This window comes from Phascolarctos cinereus, unplaced genomic scaffold (genome assembly GCF_003287225.1).
Source record: "Phascolarctos cinereus isolate Bilbo 61053 unplaced genomic scaffold, phaCin_HiC Scaffold_2;HRSCAF=192, whole genome shotgun sequence".
Classification (NCBI taxonomy): Eukaryota; Metazoa; Chordata; class Mammalia; order Diprotodontia; family Phascolarctidae; genus Phascolarctos; species Phascolarctos cinereus.
The window spans coordinates 33,861,808-33,886,103 of NW_027555625.1; the positions used below are offsets into that span (position 1 = coordinate 33,861,808).

At 46.4% G+C, this 24,296-nt stretch overlaps 1 protein-coding gene across 2 annotated transcripts; it reads right to left on the minus strand.

Annotated features, from left to right (window-relative positions):
• Positions 1–1,698: 1,698 nt before the first annotated feature.
• LOC110196356 (all-trans-retinol 13,14-reductase) lies at positions 1,699–24,208 on the minus strand. Of its 2 annotated transcripts, none has more exons than XM_020969519.2 (11): positions 23,959–24,208; positions 14,386–14,568; positions 12,992–13,233; positions 12,410–12,611; positions 9,598–9,795; positions 7,927–8,046; positions 4,306–4,444; positions 3,757–3,866; positions 3,503–3,669; positions 3,087–3,246; positions 1,699–2,022 (listed from the first exon to the last, which is right to left on the minus strand). In XM_020969519.2, the coding sequence occupies exons 1-11, from the start codon at positions 24,128–24,130 to the stop codon at positions 1,877–1,879; spliced, it is 1,839 nt and encodes a 612-aa protein (XP_020825178.1). In that variant the 5' UTR covers positions 24,131–24,208; the 3' UTR covers positions 1,699–1,876. The 2 variants fall into 2 exon arrangements, with proteins under 2 accessions (XP_020825178.1, XP_020825179.1); XM_020969520.2 differs by lacking the exon at positions 23,959–24,208 and adding an exon at positions 23,826–23,930.
• Positions 24,209–24,296: the final 88 nt, after the last annotated feature.

The following is a 24,296-nucleotide window of genomic DNA, read 5'->3' on the forward strand; positions in this document are numbered from 1 at the left end:
GAGTTTTAAATTTTTCTCCCACTCCCTCCCCAAGATGGCATGTAATCTGATATAGGCTATACATATACATTCCTATTAAACATATTCTGACATTAGTGATGTTGTAAGGAAGAATTAGGACCAATAGGAGGAACCACCAGAAAGAGAAAACAAAACAGAAGAAAAAAAATAGCAAATACTATGCTTTGACCTGCATTCAAACTCCATAGTTCTTTCTTTGGATGTGGATTGCATTTTCCATCATGAGACCTTTGGAGATGTCTTAGATCTTTGCATTGCTGAGAAGGGCTAAGTCTATTAATGTCATTCATTGCACAACATGACTGTTACTATGTACATCGGTCTCCTGGTTCTGCTCACTTCACTCAGCATCAGTCCATACAAGTCTTTCCAGGTTTTTCTGAAGTCTGTTTGCTCATCATTTCTTATAGCACAATATTGATGGGCATCCTCTCAATTTCCAATTCTTGGCCACCATAAAAAGAGCTGCTATAAATATTTTTGTGAAGGTCCTTTTCCCATTTGTATGATCTCTTTGAGATACAGCCCTAGAAGTGCTATTGCTGGGTCAAAGGGTATGCACATTTTTATAGCCCTTTGGGCAGTTTCCAAATTGATCTCCAAAATGGTTGGATCATTTCACAACTCCACCAGCAACACATTAGTGTTCCAATTTTCCCACATTTTCCTGTTTTGTCACGTGGGCCAATCTGACAGGTGTAATGTGGTACCTCAGAATTGTTTTGATTTGCATTTCTCTAATCAACAGAGATTAGAGCATTTTTTCATGGTAATAGATGGCTTTAATTTCTTCACCTGAAAACTGCCTATTGAGTGTTTCTTGTAAACAACATATTGTGGGATTCCAGTTTCTAATCCAGTCTGCTATCTTCTTCCATTTTATGAGTGAGTTCATCCCACTCACATTCATAGTTATGATTACTAACTGCATTTTTCTCCATCCTCTTTTCTTCGGTTTATCCTTCTCTCTCTCTCTTTTTTACCCAATCCATCTTTAAAAATATTTTACTTCTGACCATTGCCTCCCTTAATCTTCCTTCCTTCTCATCACAACTTATTGTTGTTTGCTGATTTTTCCAGGCTATTTCTTGACTTCAAATTTATGTTAAAGTTGGGCTCTGTTCACCTGGGGTGGTGAGGGGAAGCACCATCCCGAGCTTCATGCTTTTTCATGCTGCTGTTTTCAGATCTCATTCTGGGGGTTTGGCAATTTTCAGTACCTCCAAGCTGTTGTGATATGGAGAAAGGTATGGTCACTACTCTCCTGGTCTGTGCTCTGGCTCTTATCCAGCAAGGGCACTTGTTCCTTTGCAGCTACAAACATTATTGCTTCTCATGTATCCATTCTGACCTCATCTTATCTTGATATATGGTGTGAGATGTTGGTCTATGCCTAGTTTTGCCAAACTGCTTTCCAGTTTTCCCAACAATTTTTGTCAAATAGTGGGTTCTTATATCCAAAAGTTTGAATTTTTAGGTTTATCAAACATTAGGTCATACGGTCATTTACTACTACACATTGTGTACCTAATCCCAAAGATCCATGTTAAAGAAGTAGGGCTAGCAACACCACTCCCCAAACACAGCTTAGCAGAGCTTCAGGGACCTGACTCTGAGAACCATGGCCTAAAATAAAAGAACTTCACTTGGGATGTACATTGGAAATCAAGCCAACAATTACTGTGAAAATGATTATTATTTATTGAGTGGCTACTCCTTTCCACAAGGCACAGTGTAGTGGGTAGTAGGTTACATTACAGGTTATATAAGTCAAGGGTCCTGGAATCTTCCCTACTCTCTCAGGTTCACTTGGGACCAAGGACTCCCTTGCCACAGAGGGTCCACTTGGACTGTGCTAATTCCTCTTCTTGGGCAGGGAAGCTGAGACCCGGGATCGGAGCCTCCGGACATCCTGGTACAAATTCCTCTGTAGGATGGCACTGCTGCACAATATGGCCCCATAGAGGGCCCCCAAAAATCCACAAGTGAGCACATCCTGCCCTGGAAGGCAAAAGCAAAAGCAGGGTCATGGGAGTCATGTCAGATGCACCTTCCTAACAACAAGAGCTATCCAAAGGTGGTGGGGGTGCATCTACCTGGAACAAGCTGCCCCTCCCAGGTTAAGTTCATCACTTCTAATCCCATCACCAAGCTGCTAACTCCAGCCTTGACGGACACCACAGCCCTCAGCCTCCTCTCCCCTCTGACTGGAAGGCAGAAACTGGACTCGCAGTTCATTCCACTTTGCATCTGCTGCCCTACCTGGTGTCAACTTTACAGAACAAGGTGCTCCCCGCACTGGGCACCCTTTGGTCTCCCCCCTGCCTTTGCTGCCTCCTTCTGCATGTTGTCTACCCCTGTAGAGTGTGAGCTCATTGAGGGCAGGGACTGTCTTTTTATGGATTGTATTCACAGTGCTTAGCACAGTGCCTGGCATGTAGTAGGTGCTAAATAAATGTTTATTGGATTGGAATGGGTTGGATTGGAGGTTCTCCCCAAATCTTCACTGAGAGAATGAACAATCACTTGTGGGCATGTTGTAATGGGGATTCTTTTCATGTAGAACGTGGACAAGATGTCCACTCACGTCCCTCCCAACTTAAGTTCCAGAATTCCATGAAGCTGAATCCTGTGCCAAGTGGCAACATACTGCTACATCTGTTCGCCTAGCACCAATGCTCAGAAGAAGGACCTGGGTTCTGGTCTGTGATAGACATCTTTTTCTCTTCTCTTCTGGGGACATTAATGAGGTCAGCACAAAATGGCTACTTGCTAAAGATGGAAGTGGGACTCAAGTGCTAAGGAGTCACTTTACTCAGACCAATCTTGGAAATCCAAGGGGACTGTCTAGAGACACCACACATGACTTGTTCCTTCTCCCCATCACTCGCCTGATTTCCCTGGGATTCCATATGTCACTTACTGCTCACATATGATTATTACTTACGTTAAAGGCAAGGCCTGGGTAGAGATGAAGGGAGTTAGGTTTAGGGGCACATGGGAGGATGGAGTTATGGGAGGGGACTTAGGGACAGCAGAAATCTTTGCAGAGTAAGAAAACATACCTGTTAGGTAGAGATTGGGGATGGGGGTCTGGGTCCGCATTGCAGCTATTACACGAGGTTGTAGGCGGCTTAAGTTATGGTCAGCCCCATAGAGCTCTCCACGAGGGGCAGCCAGGAAGTACCGATTGCTCAGTGGGGACCCTACTGAAACACTCTCCACCTGAGGAGGTGAGGAAATCCAGTAGTGCCCTCAGACTGCAGCATCTTTGTTCTCTTTTCATTCTCTCCAGTCTGCACGACTCCAAGGTGAGTCAGGGCAATAGCATGGCTATATTCCCCTCACCCCCAGTGTGACATTCCTTTAGGACCCCTCTGTCGTACCAAGACGAGGAGAGAGATGGTGAAGGTTCAGCTCCCTCTCTATCACTCACTTACATGACCTACCCTCTTTTCCCTCTTCCCACTCACTCCTGTACCTTCCCCTCCAACTGAGGATAAAGTTTCATCAAAACACTCATGGAAGCATCTACGAAGGAGTTCTTCAGGGCCTTGTAGTCACTCCCTCTCTTGCCCTGGGGCTCATCCTGCCATTCCTCAAACCACTCGTAGCGGGCAGGCAACATCATAATTAGTGTTGATTTGTCTGAGGAGACAGAGTTCTGGTCACTATACCTGGTGCTGGGCCTATCCTACCCTCTTCCCTTCCCCTTTTCTGTGGCCTCTCTCCCACCTGGGAACCTGTCCTCCCATGTTGGGTCTTTGGCTGATGCCGATGTGATGTAGAAAAATGGAATGTGTTCCATAGCTTGGTCCCTGGACAGGGACAGGTATCTCTCCATCCTGTGGGGAGGAGAGAAGAGATGAGCCACATGGCTGGTTCCTCTACAGTTTGAATCAATGGAGCCTCTGAGGTGGCGTCTGAACCCTCTCACAAGAAGGGGACAGGAATCATTCTCCCCAAACAGTACAGTTTAGTAGAAGGTGAGCTGGACAGATTCCTTGGATCCAAAAATACTGCCAGAGACAACTTAAACAGGTCAGACCAACAGCTGATCCTGGCAGCTAGGGAAAGAGGAAGATGCCTCAGGGAATAGAAGGGAAAAAAAGATACAGGAGCTTCTAGAAGGAGCCCTGACCTCAAAGAGGAAGAGTGAGCAACTGGTTGTGGAGACCCCAGGCTCTGAATCCGCTTGGGACCCCTTTCCTGCCCAGCTTTTAGGAAAGAGGAGGATGGATCAAGGGCCACCCCCTACCCCCACTCCCCTCCTTTAGGTCTTACGCCTTGTCTACATCTGTGTCAAAGTAGATGTAATGGTTCTTGGCTTCCAGACCCAGGTCACTCTTGGAGCCCTGGAGGCAGATGAAGATAGAAAGTATAGAGGAGCCGTGCTGCACCATGCCCAGCTGGGTCTGTATACCTGTCAAAAAGACCAGTGATCTGAGGACCCAGAGATAGACTGGTGTATGTATGCCTACAGATGGGGTTGGTTAAAGTCCTGACCTCAGAGAAGCCTGCCTGGTGGTTGAAACTTACCCATTTTACCCTAGGACAGTGTGCTGCACACCCTCACTTCTTCTTGTGAGTGGATCAGAATGCTAGGCCTTCTATCTAAAATATTTCATTGATTAAAGATCAGGGGACTTGAGAAAGGATCTGAAGTGCCAGAGGGAAATCTTGACCTGTGTCCAGAGGTGAGAGGGTAGAAGAATGCAGAGGACACTTCAAACTAAACAACAGATATGAGGCTCTTCCCAAAGACACAGAACTTGTCCTCTAAGCCATAACAACATGGATGGTATATGCCAGGGGTGGGGAACCTGAGCCCTCAAGGCCACATGTGGCCCTCTAGGTCCTCAAGTATGGCCCTTTGACTGAATCCAAACTTCACAGAACAAATCCCCTTAATAAAAGGATTTGTTCTGTAAAACTTGGACTCAGTCAAAAGGCCACACTCAAAGACCTAGAAGGCTACATGCGGCCTCGAGGCCACAGGTTTCCCACCTCTGCTATGCTATCAGCAGCACATGGCGACTCCCTAAGGGGTAGAGACAAAGCTGTTTGTCAACCAGATATTACTAATCCAGAGGTCTTTCCATGGCAAGTATCCAATAGATGATGAAGAACCTCTCAGACTTGCCCAACCTCACTAACTACCACACACTTGTGAATGGTGAAGACAAAGGTAAAGATGAATGATCACTGACGGAAAGGATCTAGAAAGCACTGCCAAGGTTATGAAGTCTTGGGCCACAGGGCCAGCCACCACTGGGGGGCAGCGCTCTCTCCCTTCTTCCCTTCCCTCACCCCATCTGGCTGGCCTGGTAGGAAGATCCAAGTAGCTGCTCACGCTACTTAGATGAGTTAGGTCCCACCACCTATGACCATTCCAGTGAGTGGAGAACTCCTTGGCCTCACTATCTGCTCCAGTCCCCCAGGGCTGACCATCTGCCCTGCTGCTGCTCCTTCCATTCCTGTGGGTGCTGTCATCCGACCTGCCCAGAGCCCCCAAAACCCTTGGGCCTTGCTATCAACCTGCACCTAAACTCATTTGTGTTGTACTCCCAATTAGAGTGTGAACTCCTTGAGAGCAAAGACTGTCTTCACTTCTATTTGACGGCACTACATAATACTTAATAAAAGCTTTTTCTTTAATTCATTCTGTTAAGAAATTGAAGGCTAAGTGGCCCAGATGTTTTCATCGCTGCTGCTGACTGTAGAGAAGAGTCTTAGAAGAGAGAGACAAGTTTAGGAAGTGAACAGCTTAAGAAACTGGTGCCTGAAATCTAAATTTGGATATCTGGATCCCGGCTTAAAATATAGGAATGATGTGCTCCTGGCCAGAGATAGAGGACACCTCATAAGAGCTGGGTAGCTAGGTGCTGCATGCAGTGGATAGAGTGCTAGGCCTGAACTCAGGAAGACTTAAGTTCAAATCTCGGCTTAGACACTTCATGCTGAGTGGTCCTGGGCCCTGGACAAGTCACTTAACCACTGCCTCAGTTTCCTCATCTGTAAAATGAGGACAATAGTAGCGTCTACCTCCCAGGGTTGTTGTGAGGATCAAATCGGATAATATTTGTAAATCCCTTAGCACAATAGAGCTTAACAGATGCTCATTCCCCTCCCCTGCCCTAAACCAAAAAGGAAGACAGAGAAAATAAATTTCCTGTTTATCTACCAAGCTAAGTAGCAAAAAGAATAGGTACAACATAGGAAGAAGAATATTAGAGGAATTCCCATAAATTTGCAAGCCCAAGACAAAAATCCTAGAAAGGTTCCAACCATAAAAGCCATGGCCTAAGACATCTGCAATCTGAGATCGGGTAGGACAGAAGAGGTTATTGCAGTCACCATCTGCAGCACCGTCCAGAACTGAAAGCCTATCTTTCCCCCTACACTTCCCTCCTTCTGAACTGCCCCACTTACTGCCAAGGGCACCCCTATTCCCCAGTCACCCACATTAATGACCTAGACGTCACCCTCGACTTGTCACTCTCTGATCTCCTCTTCTCCCATTTTAGTCCATTTTACTCCATCACATCTCTGCAGATTCCTCTCCTTTCCTCTGACACTGCCAACACCGTGGTGCACCCTCTCATGCCTGAAAGATGGCAATGCTTGCCAGTAGTCTCCCTGCCTCAACTCTCTGACCCCTCTAGTCCATCACCATCTCCTGGGTCAAACTGACCTTCCTAAAGTGCAGGTCAGCCCAGGCCACTCCCATTCCAAAAATGCTCCTTCTTATGTGTAGGATCAAATATAAAATCCTGTTTGGCTTTGAAAACCCCTCACATCTTGACCCCTTTTCACCCTTCCAATTGTCTTATACTAACTATCCTCCAAATACTGTTCCATCTGCTGCCTTCAGGGCTGCTCCTCAAACAAGCCTATCCATTTACTGTGTGCCCTACCTCCCCACCCCCCATCCTTGGAATGTCCTCCTCCCCCATCTCTGCCTCTTAGCTTCCCTGGCTACTTGCAAATCTCAGCTAAAGTCTGACCTTCTGTGAGAGCTTCTCCTAATCCTCTGTCTTTGCACCTCCCCTCTGACACCATCTCTAAGTTTTCCTGTTTGCACATCACTACGCACATGCTGACTCCTCCATTAGGCTGGGAGAACCCTGGGAGTGGAAGCTGGGTTTTGCCTGTGTGTCTTCAGGGCCGAGCCCGGCGCCGTGCACATAGTAAACACTGAGTGAAATGCTTATTGATTGGCTTTGCTGAAATGCTTTTTTCTCTTTGAAAGATTTTTGTTACAAGAGCTCCCTGAGGAGGGGAGAGGAATCTACTTGGAAGTGAAGGTGATATGAAACAAAAGAACAAACAGCATTTTTAAAATTAAATCAGTTTTATCTTTTCCTTCTCCACAGCACCTGACGTCGAGCCTCCCTCCTTTTCACCACAGCGATGGGTCTCATCCAGGTGAACCTTTCACTTACTTGTCGCCTTTCATTTTGACATCAGGGCCATTTCCAAACACGCCCCTCCCCCTCCCCCTCCCCTCTTCAGCGAACTTTCCCTTATGGCAAAGACTGAAAAAGAAAATGGTTCAGCAAACCAAGTGACACATCCCTCAAGTCACAGGATGTGACGTCTTGGGCCCCCCCAAGTGCTGTGGAAACCACAACATGCTATAAAAGTGCTAGTGACCAGCAGATGGACATCCAAGAGAAAAGGGAGGGATGGACAGAAGGAGGAGTCCATGTCCCAAGAAGGGGACAAGAAGGATCAGAAAAATGGAGGATGGCTGGGATTCACGGACCAAGGCAAAGGAAGCTGCCACCCAAACCCCAGGCCTGGCCTGGGCAGAGGGTGTGAAGGAAGCAGCGTCCCATCCTCCCTAAGGGGGCCTGCAGAACAGGCTGAGCCAGGCTGGAAGCCTGGATGAGCGGCTTTTACCTGGTAAGCAGCGGGCCTTCTCAGGCAGCAAGCGCTCATAGGTATTAAATATTCCTGCACTGGAGATCACGATGGGAGAATAGATGTTCACCAGGTCATGGCCCTTTTTGACGCTGACACCTGCAGAACAGAGGAGACTGGATGAGGTCTGGGAAGGCACACATCGGCCCTGCAGAGCACAAAGGCCTGATCCTTCATGCTACATCTTCCAAAGGCCCACCCTCTCTCCTAAGCGGGGAGAAGACTTAGCAGAATTAGATGGCAGGTGATGTTTTCTTCAGGAGCCCCAACTCCCCATTCTCTAGTCATCCTCCTTCTCCTCAAGCTATTTCCTGGCATTACCCCCACCATTTCTGCCTCAATTTCACTCATACTAAAAATGCTACCTAGCCTATGAAAACTTTTCTACCAAAGCAATCTGTTCCTGTCCTTAGAACTCCCCTAGTATTTGGTCTGTCCCTGTCTAATGATGCCTATCATATTCTAGTTTATGTTACGGCTACAACTTACAATTACTGGTGCCTATTACCAATATTTGTGTCTCATGTCACAGCCTTGGCATTATCAATGATTCCTCACTCTCTCTCTCACAACAAATAAGCCATCAGGTGCTAAATACTGTCATGTCCACCTCCACAATATTTCTGATATCCACCTTCTTCTCTCAATTCAAATGGCCACCACCCTATCTTAGACCCTCACCACTTCTGGTCTGGACCACTGAAACAACCTGCCAACTGGTCTCCCCATCTCAAATCCAAGCTCAACACAGCTGCCAAAGTAATTCCCTAAGGGGCAGGCCTAATCACGTTGCTTCCCTGCTCAATGAACTCCAGGGGCTCCTAATGCCCCTAGGATAAAATCTATTGTCCTCTTTTTAGCTTTTTCAGCCTTTACATGTGCTCTCCTGCGGCTATCTCAGCGTCTTATGCCTTATTCCCCTTTCTGCAGCCTATGGCCCACCCTGATAGATGGACCTCACACCCAACCACCCACATCCCTCCACCTAACCTGGACAAGGCTGTGTCTCCTGCCTGGAAAGTACTCCCACCTCCACTTAGCCTCTGGGCTTCCTTGGCTTCCTTCAGATTCTACTCTAGCGCCACTCCCTACATGAAGCCCTTCCCTGATGTCAATGCCCCAGCAGCTCACCCTTCCCCTCACAGAAAGTTATTACCTTGCATGCCCTTTTTCAAAGTACATGGAATCTCTGACAGCATGTAATTTTTCTGAGGGTAAGGGCATTTTTTGTTGTTGTTTCATTGCATTCCTAGAGCCTGGCACGAAGCAGGTACTTTAAAAATGTGTGCTGATTACATAACTATTTCTGAAGGTGGTTCTCTGCTCCCTGAAGGCAGGTACCATGCTTTATTCACCGCTGTAGCCTCCACCAACCTCAGCAGAGTGTCTTAGCACATAGGAAACCTTCTATAACTATTTCACCAATGAAGGATTTGGTGGAGCCCTGCTCTCTGATGGGTCACATCAAAGCCACACTCCTCACCCCAGACCCTGGCTGCAGATCTGAGCATTCAGTCCCTGCGTGGCAGCTGGCTCTGGAGCCCATCACCTGCACCTTCGAGCCTCTACCCAATCCTCCTTCCTTGTCTCACTTTTCTGAGCCTGTCCCACCCCCCATCCCTATCTTCTGATGGGACCCCCAGCTCTCACCACAGGCTCTTCCAGCAGAGTCCAGCAGCACACTCTCCACTGTTGCCCTAGAAAGGACTGCACCCCCAGCCCGCTGAATCACTGGGATAAGGTGAAAAGGGATTTCACTGGCGCCTCCCCGAGGGTAAAAGCCTCCATGAAAGTAATGTTTGATGAGTATGGCATGCATAGAGAAACTGGCATTCTCTGGGGGAACACCTGTGGGAGAAAAGCCAGGTAAGTGTTTTAGGCTTGGCACTCACACCTTACAGGCCAGGACGACAATCCCTTCCAAAACGAGCTTCCTAAATTTACCTCCAGGACCAGAATCTTCCCCAATCCCTAATCTACCAAGGAACCTTATGAACAACGAAACCTGGGAACTTCAACAGTCTCTGGGGCAATGGGAGAGTTCTCCCCCAAGACTGGAATGTCACATCTCAAGATGACAGCCACACCTCGCCGTACAGCGAGAGCTCCAGGGGTAGAGTGACACTCATTCACTCGTCGTTTGTCCTTCGGTTTCAAAGAGGACCTTGACATCAGGAAGGTGATGTCATGACTTGTAAGCAGCTTCACTCTCTCCTCCAGAGCCATCTGGGTCCAGTGGCAAGACATAGATCAGATCAGGACTACTAGAGATGGCCTGAACGCAGTGGGGGACTTGGCCTTTTTAAGCCAAGCTCTTTCCCAGGTCTCACTTTGAGGCAACTCCCATTTAGTGATATGCGCAATGACATAGTATTTAAGTACTTAAAGGTAAAAGAATTATAGGAAGACTCAGCTATTAAGTCAGTAACTGTTGGGACTTCACACAAGTGTCAAACCCAACAATTCGGAAGAATTAATGGTCTGAGGGCAAATTCTAGAGACCTGGCAAAGATTCAACCAGCATTAACTATAAAAATGGTCTCTGACATTTACATGGCCTTTTCAAGTTTACAAAGCCCTTTACATATATTACCTCATTTGAAGCCCCCCCAGCAATACAATGAGGCTAGTACTAAAAATGGAATGAATCTTAGATATTATTTCTGAGATCTCTTCCACATATAAAATGCTGTGATTCTACTAAATCATTGGGGTTCTGCAACAAAAAGCAAAACATTCATAACACGAAATTGGGCTCAGAAGTTATATTTCAAGGAGAAAATACAAGTGGCTGCCTGGCCAACCACCTAGTGAACACAGCATCAGTTGGCAACAGAACCTCAAATGCTTCTAGCCAAATGTGTTTCCATATAAATTACAGTGGAATATTGCTAAGAAATGGTAATGAAAAATGAAAATGAAATGAACATTGGAGTTATTTATCTGTAGTCTGGCTTGGTAAAGGATGACCAATTCTGTGCTAGAATCACCTCACAAAGAAGGTAAGTATGTGGATCATGAACAATAGTATGATTTTACGTCTGCAAAGGGTCAATCAGTCAACATTTTTTTTTACTAAACATCATATGCCAGGCCCTCTGCTAGGCAGTGGGGCTACAAAGACAAAAAAGAAAATGTACCTACTATCTTCTGTTGGTGGAGATGTTTACACAGAAATGCACACATGGAGTCCATCATGTGAAATGGATGCTAAGGATGTGGGGGAAGGAGGGCACTAGGAGCTGGGGAGATTGGGAAAAGCTTCATGGAAAGGTGGTGCTTGGTGTAAGGTTTGAAGGATGTGAGGGATTCTATGAAACACAGCTGAGGAGAACACATTCCAAGCATGGCTGACAGCTAGAGAAAAGATGAGAACAACAAGAAGTCTGGCTCGGCTATATTGCAGAGTGCCAAGGAAGTGGAATAACTAATACATAGCTAATAAGGCTGGCTAGATACGTAGGTTAGAGACAGGTTGTGAAATCTCTGTTTGATCCCAGCCACGAGGAGGAACTTCAGAGTCTCTTGAGTCAGGCCGTGATGTGGTCAGATGCATTTTAGCAACAAGATGGTAAGTGTATAGACTTGAGGCAGGGAAAGCAAAGGTCACAACAATAGTCTGGGTGAGAGATGATGAGGCCTTGAATCCAAGTGGTGGATGTGACAGTAGAACCCAAATTCTTTGACATGATGAAGAAGCATTAGCAAGGATCTTTATGACATCAACAGAGTAAAAAAGAATGGCTCACATGTGTAGAGTTTTGTGACTTAAAAAGCACCTCACATCTATTATCTCTGAACAAATTTAATAGGTTGGTAGTATGCGTATTATTTCAATTAGGGAAACTGAGGCTCACAGGTGAACTGAGTGCTTATTGGTCACCCAGCTGCTCAGTGATACAGCCAGGACCGGAACCCAGCTCCTCTGGTGACATCTAGTGTTCTGTCCAAGCCAATGGATTTGTAATCTAATCCATGCTGGCCCATTTAAGCTGGTAGAGTGACAAGAATAATCATGAAGACAGAATTATACAGCATCAACTATGTGCCAGGCATTGTACTTGGCAAGTTACAAATATGAAGTCACTGTTCCTCAAGCCAACCCTAGGAGGTGATGCTACTAGGATCCCCATTTTATAGTTGAGAAAACTGAGGCAAACAGAGGTTAAGTGACTTGCTCAGGGTCACACAGTTGGTAAATGTCTGAGGCTGGATTTGAACTCAGGTCGTCCTGACTCAAGGTCCAGTGCTCTATGCAATGCATCACCTAGTGGCCTACAAATGACCAGTTCTCTTGGTGACAGGCTCTTGAGGGCCACAGGCATAAACTCCTCTTCCCCCCACTGCCAGCAAAGCAAGGAGAGCCAGGAGAGCAGCAGCCTGTCCATGCAGGCCACTCTCCCACCCCTCACCCCTGGCTGCTCCCTTTACCCGCAGTATCCCCAGAGCCCAAGGTCCATACCATAGGTGGGAAAGATGTAGCTGAGCACGGTTTTGAGTTCCTGGGAGGCAGGCAGCTGGTTGAGCACACCCGCTAAGCTCTGGGTGGCTGCTTTCAAGAAAGGGGAGAATAAGGCCAGTACCCCCAAGCTGTCCAGCAGCCTCACCACAGGCAAAGGGATGATCTTCAACAGGGCCATATGAGAGGATCCTTTTGCTACCTCCTGGGGAAAGAAAGGAACCGAGGGAGAAAGAAGTTACTGCATCCCTGCCCCTGCCAGCCCAAAGAGCTGAGGCCCCAATGACACAGGCCAGATTTCAATCACTAGGCAGTCTGTGGAAGAAGTGACTTGTTAGGTGCTAACACTTAACTGCCCACCTCTGCCAGATCATGTCTTTGTCTTCATGGGAGCCCCCAGTGCTTATAAAGGAGAAAATCCCCTGGCATGGGAGTGCCAGACAAACCTCCAATGTCCTGATGAGAAGCAGTTGGGAACAGAACTCTTGTCCCTCCTCAATCTCTTCCCTCCCCCTGTAGGTCAATGTTGGCCCTTTCTGGGTCTCTGCAGGTGGAGAGAAGCCTCCCAGGTCAGCCCAGTCTTACCTTCACCATCTTCATGTACTTGTCAATGGCGGCTTCTTCATGAGGAAACTTTTCCTTGAGGCCCTGAACATAGGCTTTCTCCCCAGCATACATAGGGAACTCCCTTCTGCCATTGGGCCCTTCCAGCACCACGACGTCAAAGGGGGAGTCCAAGGGAGCCCAGTCCAGCTGCCCCTCCGTGATCTGGTCCACGAGGAAGCGGTTAAAGCTGCCCTCTTTCAACTGCCCAACATAGTGGATTCCTGTCAAACAGTGGCAAGAGATGGGTATCCCGCTGAGCATAACCCCACACAGGTAGAGAAAGGTGACCTAAAATGATGTGAAGGTGGCTGGAAGCTCCCAAACTTCCCCTCACATACGTCAACCCTGGGATCAGCCTTTGCTAACAGGAAAGCCCAAGACCAGCTGTCCTTCACTGGGCAGCTACTTCCCAGGACTGCTGTGAGGATCACATGAGATAATATAGTTGTAGAGGCTTAGCACAGTGCCTGGCACACAGCAGGCGCTTAATAAAAGCTTGGGTTTTGTTTGTTTTTCTACTCTCCACACTCTGCCACTAGTGCTCTGCTGTCTTCTCCCCACAGTGCTGGGGCCTCCTTCTCCCACTGGTCAGCTCTTCTCAGAGCCTCCATTTTGAGAAGGGACCCAGTCTAGCCAGCCTTCATTCTCCCAACTTTGCCCCTGGTGACTCAGCTACCTTCTCTGCCTGACCCACCCTCCCAGGGTCCCCTTCTCCCATTGGTGAGTGCCTCTCCAAACCTCCACTCTGAGGAAGGGCCAGATCAGCCAAGTTCCACCCCATCCCTTTTCCCCATTAGAACGTAAGCTCTTTGAAGGCAGGGCCTGTCTTTTTTTGCTTGTATTTATGTCCCTAGCACTTAGTAGTGGAGCTGGCCCAGAGTTAGGACTTTAAAAAGGCTTGTTGCCTGGGCTTGACCCAGAAGTAAGGATAACCTCCCCTGCTGTAAGCACATCGTCTCTCTGTTTGGTCTGTGTGTGAACCATGAACAAGGCTATGGAGAATTCTTGTGTGTTGGAAGAAAAAAAGAGTCCCTAGGAAGGAGAGGGACTGGCTGAACCACCGAGGATGCCCAGTGTCAGCTTCAGCCTGGTCTCCTCTAACTCCCGATCCAAGTCACCTGGGGCCACAGCAGCAGAACTTTAATAAGGTCGTTAGTCTGGAGGTAGAAGGGACCTCAAGAGGCCGACTGGTCCCATCTTCCTCATTTTGCACATATGGAAACTGAGGCCCAGGGAGGCAGTAGCAAGCAGAGCCCAGCTCTGGCCTCCAGTCCTGTGACTCTGAGTTCAGCTTTCTTTCTCCCACCCTGTGCTGCCACCCTCACATGTGCCCTGAAGCAGAGGATGCCAGTTCCTCCCCAGACCCACTTTACCTGTGTCAAACTCCAGACCATGATGGCCAAAGGTGTGGCAGGAGCCACCTGCCTTGGTGTGCTGCTCCAGCACCAGGACTCGCTTTCCCGCTTTGGCGAGGATGGCCGCTGCCGCCAGGCCCCCGATACCACTCCCGATCACCACGGCATCCAGCCGGTCTGGCACATGGCTGGCTGAGAAAGCTGTAAAACGAAGTGTGGGCAAGATAGTGTGTCAACCCTTGAGACAGTACCAGATGAGTGGGAGGAGGAACATGGAAACTAAGGAAGCATCTCTGGCCGCATACAATGAGAAAAGCCACAGTACAAGTATTGTCACCAAACCTCTGTCTCAAAGGCAGTGAGATATGTAATCTGAATTGGCAATGTTTATCCCAGTGAAAATTTACCCATAGCCAAGGAGGCCTGGGCTTATCAGATAACACATCAGTTAATTCTTATTCAGATAATCAGATTCTCACACAAAGGTGAGCTTAGAACCTGGAGTCCAAACAAGAGCATAGGATTCTGGCCCTCTCAGACAGATTTTTTTTTTTTGCCTAAATAAAAGAGGCCATTCTCTGCCCCATTTCTTACCTAGCCTTAATCACTGAATAGGTGTTGCCTCAGTCAAACTGAGACCTGTTAAACACTCCATCCGGGGCCATCTCCACTTGTCCTGATCCATATCTTGCCACTGGACCCAGAGGGCTCAGAAGGAGACAGTGAAGCTGGTGACCCTGCACAGCCCTCCTTCACTTAAATCTAATTCACTTGCATGTCATGGCATCACCTCCGTGATTTCACGGTCCTCTTCAAGAATAAAGCACAAATAACAACAACCATAGGATTAGGGACTGAGGACCAGCATAGGAGCAGAGAGAAGGTGAAGTACCTTGCACAAGGCAAGCAGGTAAGAAATGTTTGCTGAATAGAGCAACAAATGTTATGGGACGGCCTGGACGTAAATATAACAGAGCCAGGAATCAAAGCCAGGTCCTTGGATTGCAAACCCAATGTCCTCTCTGCTAAACTCTTCAATCTAGGAGGTGAGGCCCTCAGGGCCCCTGAGTCCACATCAAACACATCCAATGAGGGGTGTCTCAGCTTTGGGGAAGGGGCCCTGCCTAGGGAAGGCCCTGGGCAGCCCAGTCTACTTTGGAGCAAGTGTTCCTGGCATCAGATCTACATCTGCCCCTTTGAAATTCAGCTCATGGCTCCTGGTTCTTCCCTCTGGGGCCAGAGAGAGTGAGTCTGATCCTTCTTCACAGTGACATCCTTTGAGATACTTGAAGACACCTATCATGCCATCAGGCCTTTTCTCTCTAGGCTAAATATCCCCCCCTCCACTGCTTCAGATTTCTTGGGCAGTTAATGCTTTCCAAATCCCCCTCGCTCATCCATCCCACACCTACATCTCTCCATCCTCTCCCCAAGACCTATGTGCTAGACTTGGCCCAAGAAGACCCCTGGCACCCCTAGTCTTTTTGTCTAGTCAGTGTGGAAACAGAGATGAGGCTTGGAAGTCAGCAGAGTAGAGAGTGCTGGCCTTGGACTCAGTCAATAGAAAATCAAAGAGCATTGATTAAGGGCCTGCTAAGGCTCTGCTAAGTGCTCAGGATACAAGAAAAGCAGCCCTGTCTTTGAGAACCTCAAAGTTAAATGGGCAAAACAACTTGTATAGCTATAGGTACACATGGAGTAGATGGCAGGTAACCTGGGAGGGGAGCTGGGAGACTAGGAAAGGCCCCTTCAAAAGGTGACACTGGAGCAGAAGAGGGTGAGGTGAGGAGGGGGAACATTCAAGGTTTGTGGAACAGCCAGTGTAAAGGCACAGAGAGGAGACGGAGCATCACTGACTGGAAGAAGCTGGCATTGCCACAGTTCCCAGAGAGCTGGAAAAGATGAGTTCAAATCTGGCCTCAGACACTTCCTAGCTTTAGTGTGACCCTGGACATGCCATGTAACTTCTGTTTGCCTCAGTTTCCACATCTGTGAAATGGAGATAAACAAACCTACTTCCTAGGGTTGTTGTGAGGACGAAAATATTTGGTTTTTTGTCATTTTTTTTTCAGGCAATTGGGGTTAAGTGACTTGCCCAGGGTCACACAGCTAGTAACATGACAAATGTTTGGTCTGAGGCCACATTTGAACTCAGGTCCTCCTGACTTCAGGGCTGGTGCTCTACCCACTGCACCACCCAGCTGCCCCGAGGATGAAAATATTTGTAAAGCGCTTAGCACAGTGCCTGGCACATAGTAAGTGCTATATAAAGGAGAACTATTAGTATTATTATTTAAATTAGTAATAACAAGTATCCAGCATGGCTAGGATAGATGTAGAGTGTGTGAAGGGGATAAGAATCACAGAAAGTTAGGAAGGGGCCTAGTTATAAAGAGCTTTACAGGCCAAACAGAGGAATCAATACTTGATCCTAGAAGTAACAGGGCACCATTGAATAGAATCAGGAAAGGATGGGAAAAGGGAGAAGGGAAGGGAAAAGAGAAGATGATCAGATCTAAGCTTTAGGGAAATCACTTCGGTAGCTGAATGGAGGATAAATTAGAGTAGGAAGACACTTAAGGCAGGGAGATTAATTAGAAGGCTATAACAGTAGAGGCAAGAGGTAAGGATGGTCTAAACTAGGATGATGGCTAGAGCAGAGAGAAGGGAAACTATAGAAGAGATGGGACGAGGAGAAAAACAATAAGATGAGACAACTGACTGGTAATTAAAGTGAGGAATCAAAGACGATGCTGTGGTTGCAAGCCTGGGAGGCTTTGAAGATGGATGGTGGTTCTCTCTAAAGTAACAGGAAAGTTCCAAACATGGGTGTGTTTGGGGAGAAAGAGAATAAAGTCAGTTTTGGACACATTAAATTTGAGACTCCCATGGGATCTCCTCTCTGTAATGTCTAATAGACAGTTGGTGATGTAGGACTGGGGCTCAGGAGACTAAGGCTGGGTCTAGGGATGTGGGAATTCATCTGCAGAGAGGTGATTATCAAACCCATGGGAGCTGATGAGACCTCCAAGTGAGAGAGTGTAGAGAGAGAAGAGATCTCAAGGTAGAACTTGGGGGACACCAAAAGGTTGTAGGTGTGACAGGAGTGAAGATCCAGCCAAAGAGAGGTAGGTCGGAGGAGGACCAAGAGAAAGCAGTGCCACCAGAACTAAGAGAAGAGAATTTCCAGGAGGAGAAGGTGGTTAATACCTTCCAGGAGAGGCCGAGGAGGATTAGGCCACAGATCTGACAATTAAGAGATCACTGATGGATACATAACTTAGAAAGACATTAAGGATGGCATAAGAAACAATCAGGGAAGCAAGGAAGAATGTAAAGGGAAGAACTCCTGACCAAATGTGGGCTAGAGAGGATCTAAAATAGATAATTTTAATTATATTACATTAAATTTGTATTAAAAAACCCAGTGCAACTAAAATTAGAAGAGAAACATACAGGGGGAGGGGAATCTCTGAAACAAGTTTCACTGATAAGAATTTCATTTTCAAGATCTATAAGGAATTCGTTCAAATCTATAATAAAAGGCATTCCCAATTGATAAGTGGTAAAAACAGGTAGATTTCTAAGGAAGAAACCCAAGTTATCAATGGCCATATGAAAAAATGCTCAAAATCACTACTAATTAGAAAAATATAAACTACAGTAACTCTGAGGTTCTCCCTCACATCCATCAGATAGGCAAAGGTGACAAAAGAGGAAAATAATAAGTGTTGGAACATCACAGGCACATTAAATGCCCTGCTGGCAGAGCTGTGAATTGCTTCTGCCATTCCGGCAAGCAATGTGGAACCATGCCTAAAGAGTCACTTAGTTATGAGCCCACTACTAGGCCTATAACCAAAAAGGTCAAAGACAGAGCAGAAGGACTCGACGCACACAAAAATATTTCTACCAGCTCTTTTTTTGTGATGGTAAAGAATTGAAACTAAGGGGGTGCCCATCCAATGAGGAATGGCTGAAAAAAATCATGACATATAAATATGATACTGTAATAGGAGCCAGGGAAGCCTTGAATGAAATGACACAGAGTGAAGAAAGCTAAAGCAGGAGAACGGTGTTAAGACAAACAGCTTTGAAGGACATAAGAACTCTGGTGAATACAGTGCCCACGGAGGATTGCAGAGGACTAACAGAACCTCCTGACAGAGGTAACAGACTCAGGGTACAGCTGGGGACATTTTTTTTCATGTGGCCAACATGGGAATTAGTTTTGCTTGACTGAGCATGTTTGTTACAAGAGGTTTTTTTTTTTTTCAATAGGGGATGAGGGGAGGAAGAAAGATAGGTTTTGATTTAAAATTTGTTAAAATCACAAACAAGGAATCTGGTCATTGGGGAGAGAGATCAGTTTCAGCTGAAAAAAAGAGGTTGCAAGTCAGTTTGTAACGGCCTGAGAAGAGAGCAAGGCAGACACTGAGAGCAGCCCGTTTTCCAAGGAGTTTATCTGAGAAGGGGAGACGAGGCATAGGTTGACAGCCTCAAGGAGGATGGTGGGATCCGGTGAGAAGGGACAGTGCCCAGGCTTTGGATGGCCAGTGCGCTCATTAGGCAGCTATTGTGTGCCAGGGGCGAGGGAGACGTGCTCCAGGAGTAATTGTACTCTGCACAAACGAGGCGGTTCGTTGTGAGGGACCTGTAGTACTTTGTAGCTAGAGGTCACAGAGCCAGGGTGACCAGACACTTCGAACTCCTCCACATTTGGCCCTGACAGCCTATCTGCAGGGCACGGAGCTGTGGTCCCAGTCATTCATGGTGGGGCTGGAAGGGGCTCTAACCTTCAGCAATACCACTACTAGGTCTGTATCTCAGAGATCACAAAAAAAGGGAAAAGGGCCCACATGTACAAAAATATTTATAGCAGCCCTTTTCATGGTGGCAAAATAGCGGAAATTGAGGGGATGCCCATCACCTGGAGAATGGCCGAACAAGCTGTTGTATATGAATGTAATGGAATACTATTGTGCAATAAGAAACGATGAACAAGCAGATTTCAGAAAATCCTGAAAAGACTTTTACAAACTGAGACAAAGTGAAATGAGCAGAACCAGGAAGGTATTGTACACAGTATCAGCAATATTGTGTGATGATCAACTATGAAGAACAGCTCTCTCAGCAACACAATGATCTAAGGACTCAGGAAGGAAGATGAAAAGCTGATGGACTCTGAACGAAAAGCACACTTTTTTCAGTTACTTTATTCTTTTCTGTGTGTTTTTTCTCCTTTTGATCTGTTTCTTCTTTCACAACTGTGATTAACGTGGAAATATGTTTTGCATGATAGCACATTCATAACCTATATCAAAATGCTTACTATTTTAGGAAGCGGGTGGGGAGGGAGGGAGGGGCAAGAGTTTGAGGCTCAGGATCTTTTAAAATGAATGCTGAAAATTGACTTGACATGTAAGGGGGGTGGGGATACTATTAAAATTTTTTTTTAAAAAGGTAAAAAGAGATGAGTGGCCAAGCAGTAGTACATTTAAGTTAGGTTTATGCTGCAAACGTTTAAATTGTCTCTCCAGAAACACCCTTTCCTCTAAAATGTATGCATGACACACTTTTAAGTTTAGTATGCGTTATTAATATTTTCTTCATCACTTTATTAAATTTCAACAATCATCAAAACAAATCAAGGCCTGTTTTAGAGCCTTTGCCAATTTCCCAGAGTGTATTTGGCATAAAGAAAATTTAAAATGTGTCTCTTATGAGCCAGTTCAACCCCTGGTTGAAATGACAGGGATTTGAAAACAAGAATAATATTTAATCTTGAATCAGAGAATGATTTTTTCTTTTGAGAGGACAGATTTTTAATATTTTGGTTTTTTCCAATTACATGTAAAAATTTTTAGCATTCACTTAAGGTTTTGAGTTCTAGTTTCTCTACCTTCCCCCCCCCCCATCTAGAATGAAGCAATTTGATGTGTTATGCATGGTCAGTCACGCAGTGCGTATTTCCACCTTGGTCGTATTGTAGAAGAAAACATGGACCAAAAAAGAATAATAATAATAAGGAAAGGGGGGGGGAGGAGAGGGGATGCTTCTATCTGCAATCAGATTCCATCAGCAAGAAGATGGCTTTTGAATTGACAAGAGGAGAGGTTTACAAAGAGAGAAAGTTGTATGCCCTAGGCATAGGGAAACAAGAAAGGGTCTACATTAGACAATGGGGGGGGCAGGGCGGAGCCAAGATGGCGGAGTGAAAGCAGTGACTTGCTTGAGCTCTCCTCCAAACTCCTCCAAATACTCATAAAAAATGGCTCTAAACAAATTCTGAAGCAGCAGAACCCACAAAAAGACAGAGTGAAACAAATTTCCAGCCCAAGACAACCTGGATGATTGATCAGAAACGTGTATCGCGCTGGGCTGGGAGCACAGCGTGGGCGCGCAGGCCGCAGGGAACCTGGAGCAGGCCTCAGAGGACTGAATCTCAGGCAGCTGTGGCAGTTTCCAGACTCCTCAACCCACTAGTGCCAAAGACAACTTAGAAGGTCAGTTGGAAAAGTCTGTTTCTGTTGGTGCTGAGAAAGGAAGGCAGGGTTTCAGATCCATTCCCCAAGAGTGTGGGCGGCGGGGGGGGGGGGGGGGGGGGGTAGGCGGGCAGCTGCTTCCCAAGGTTCAGGCCCACAGACTGAGGGGGAATCCAGTGGCTGATCTGAGAGGGATTGCAGGGATCTCTTTGCCAGTGCTGACGCAGGAATCTCTTGCTTTGCCTCTATTTGGATCTGGGCCACAGTTCTGGGCGGCGGTGCTGGGGTGAGGAGGAGCACTGGCTTGGTGGAGTTTGTAGTGGCTGTGAAGAGGAGCCCCTCCTCACAATTACAGGACAGAAAGGAGTGCTTGTGGTCACAGGCCAGGAAAGGAATAAACACCTCACCCCTTATCATACCACCTTAGAAGAACTGAAAATGTACAGGTCCCTACAAATATGTCTGAAAACAGCTGTACAAACCCCTGAAGTTTGGGACAGTACACTCTCCACATTGGAAGCAGACTCTTACCTTAACAAAGAGTTTAAAACTCAAGTAATTGGCAGGGATCATGAGTAAGCAGTGCAAAAAGAGTCAGACTGTATTATCTTACTTTGGTGAAAAAGAAGATCAAAATATACAACCAGATGAAGACAACAAAGTCAAAGCTCCTACATTCAAAGCCTCCAAGAAAAATATGAATCAGTCCTAGGCCTTGGAAGAGCTCAAAAGGGATTTTGAGAAGCAAGTAAGGGAAGCAGAGGAAAAACTGGGAAGAGAAATGAGAGTGATGCAAGAAAATCATGAAAAACAAGTCAACAGCTTGCTAAAGGAGACCCAAAAAAATACTGGAGAAAATAACACCTTAAAAAATAGCCTAACCCAAATGGCAAAAGAGGTCCAAAAAGCCAATGAGGAGAAGAATGCCCTAAAAAGAAAAATTGGCCAAATGGAAAAGGAAGTCCAAAAGATTACTGAGAAAATACTTCCTTAAAAATTAGAATAGAGCAATTGGAAGCTAGTGACTTTATGAGAAATCAAGACACTGTAAAACAAATCCAAAAGAATGAAAAATTAGAAAACAATGTGAAATATCTCATTGGAAAAACAACTGACCTGAAAAATAGATCCAGGAGAGAGAATTTAAAACTTATTGGACTATCTGAAAGCCATGATCAAAAAAAGAGCCTAGACACCATCTTTCAAGAAATTATCAAGGAAAACTGCCCTGATATTTTAGAACCAGAGGGCAAAATAGAAATTGAAAGAATCCACAGATCTCCTCCTGAAAGAGATCCCCAAAGGAAAACTCTTAGGAGTATTATAGCCAAATTCCAGAGTTCCCAGGTCAAGGAGAAAATATTACAAGCTGCCAGAAGGAAACATTCAAGTACTGTGGAAACACAATCAGGATAACACAAGATTTAGCAGCTTCTACATTAAAGACACAGGGCATGGAATATAATATTCCGGGGGCAAAGGAGATAGGATTACAACCAAGAATCACCTACCCAGCAAAACTGAGTATAATCCTTCAGGGGAAAAAATGGTCATTCAGTGAAATAGAGGACTTTCAAGCATTCCTGATGAAAAGACCAGAGCTGAATAGAAAATTTGACTTTCAAATACAGGACTCAAGTGGAACATGAAGAGGTAAACAGGAAAGAGAAATCATAAGAGACTTATTAAGATTGAACTGTTTACATTCCTGCATGGAAAGATGATATTTAAACTCATGAGACCTTTGTCAGTATTAGGGTAGTTGGAGGAAAAAAATTATATGTATGTATATGTAGATAGATAGAGGGCACAGGGTGAGTTGAAGATTAAGGGGTCATATCTGGAGAATAAAATTAAGGGATGAGAGAGGATTATCTCAGAGAAGAAGAAAGGGAGAGGTAGAATGGGGTAAATTATCTCACAAAAAAAAACAGAAAAGTCTTACAGTGGAAGGGGAAGCAGGGGAAGGTGAGAGGGAATGAGTGAATCTTATTCTCATAGGATTTGGCTTAAGGAGGGAATAACATACACATTCAATTGGGTATGGAAATCTGTCTTACCCTACAGGAAAATAGGGGGAGAAGGGGACAAGAGAGCAGGGGGATGATAGAGAGGAGGGCAGAACGGGGTAATCAGAAGTAAATACTTCTGAGGATGGACAGGGTCCAAAGAAAGAATAGAATAAATAGGAGGGCAGGATAGGATTAAGGGAAATAGAGTTAGTTTTTCACAACATGTCTACTATGGAAGTGTTTTGCTGCAACCTATATTGAGTTGCTTGCCTTTTCAATGAGGGTGGGTGGGGAGGAAGGAAGAGAGAAAATTTGAAACCTGAAGTTTTAAAAACATATGTTTAAAAAAATGTTTTCACATGCTACTGGGAAATAAGAAATACAGGAAATGGGGTACAGAAGTCTATCCTGCCCTATAGGAAAATAGAAGGGGAAGGGGATAAGAGAAGGGGAGAGAGATAGAAGAGAGGACAGACTAGGGGAAGGGGTATTCAGAATGCATGCCATCTTGGCGTGGGGGGAGGGGGAGATGGGGTGAAAATTTGGAACTCAAAAACTTGTGGAAGTGAATGTTGAAAACGAAAAATAAACAAATTTATATTAAATTAGACATTGCCTTTAGGTATAAAAGGAAAGTAAACTGATTCTCTGGGGTAGACATGTGAAAGGACATGCCACGCTGCTGTCGTTACACATCCATAACCCCGTACTTCTATCAATAAATATTTCATGCCATCTACAAAAACAAAAACAGAAAAGTGTGCTCCAGGTGGGTTCGTTGTGAGGGACCTGCGGGGCTGAGTAGCTAGAGGTCACAGAGCCAGGGTAACCAGACACTTAGAACTCGACCACGTTCGGCCCGACAGCCCCTCTGGGGGGCTCGGAGCTACTCCCTAGTCCGACACGTGGGGAAACTGAGGCCGCGGGCAGATTTCGTTAAGTAGCAGGTGACTTCATCTACCTGGGTGTGGGCTCCCATCAGTGACACGCTCTAAAATCCACGCGCCTGTGCCCACGCCACCTCCTCGCCAACCCTCCACCTTCATGCAGTGTTTTACAAAGAGGGATACCGAGGCTCGGCAAGGGATTCGCACCTTGCTTGAGGACCCTCTTGCGGGCGTCCCGGTCGGTCACCAGCGGCTCCCGAGGCCTCCTCGCGTCCTCGGAGAAGGGGTTCCGGCCGCCGCCGCCCACGAGCCTCCGGACCCTGGTCAGGAGCAGCGCGACCCCCGCCGCCAGCGCCAGCGCCCACCACAGCCACATCATGCTGACCGCCTCTGGTGAATGGAGCCCAGGGTCCTCCCGTCTGGGATAAGAAAGGCCGTGGAGGGGGGGGTCGCTCCGCCCTCGCCGGGAGGCCCACCCCGCCCACCCCGCCCGTCCCGCCCATCGCGTTACTAGGACTGGGTGTGAGCCTGTTAAACCCAGAGAC

What these genes read in the sequence shown, in the direction of transcription:
- LOC110196356 (XM_020969519.2), bottom strand. Translation starts at nt 24,130, where the DNA reads ATGATGTGGCTGTGGTGGGCGCTGGCGCTGGCGGCGGGGGTCGCGCTG. An exon ending in GAAGGCCCGCTGCTTACCAG is followed by an intron (nt 4,445 to 7,926) that starts GTAAAAGCCGCT and finishes TCTTTTTGACAG; the next exon opens with GTATACAGACCCAGCTGGGC. An exon ending in GACACAGATGTAGACAAGGC is followed by an intron (nt 3,867 to 4,305) that starts GTAAGACCTAAA and finishes TCCTCCCCACAG; the next exon opens with GATGGAGAGATACCTGTCCC.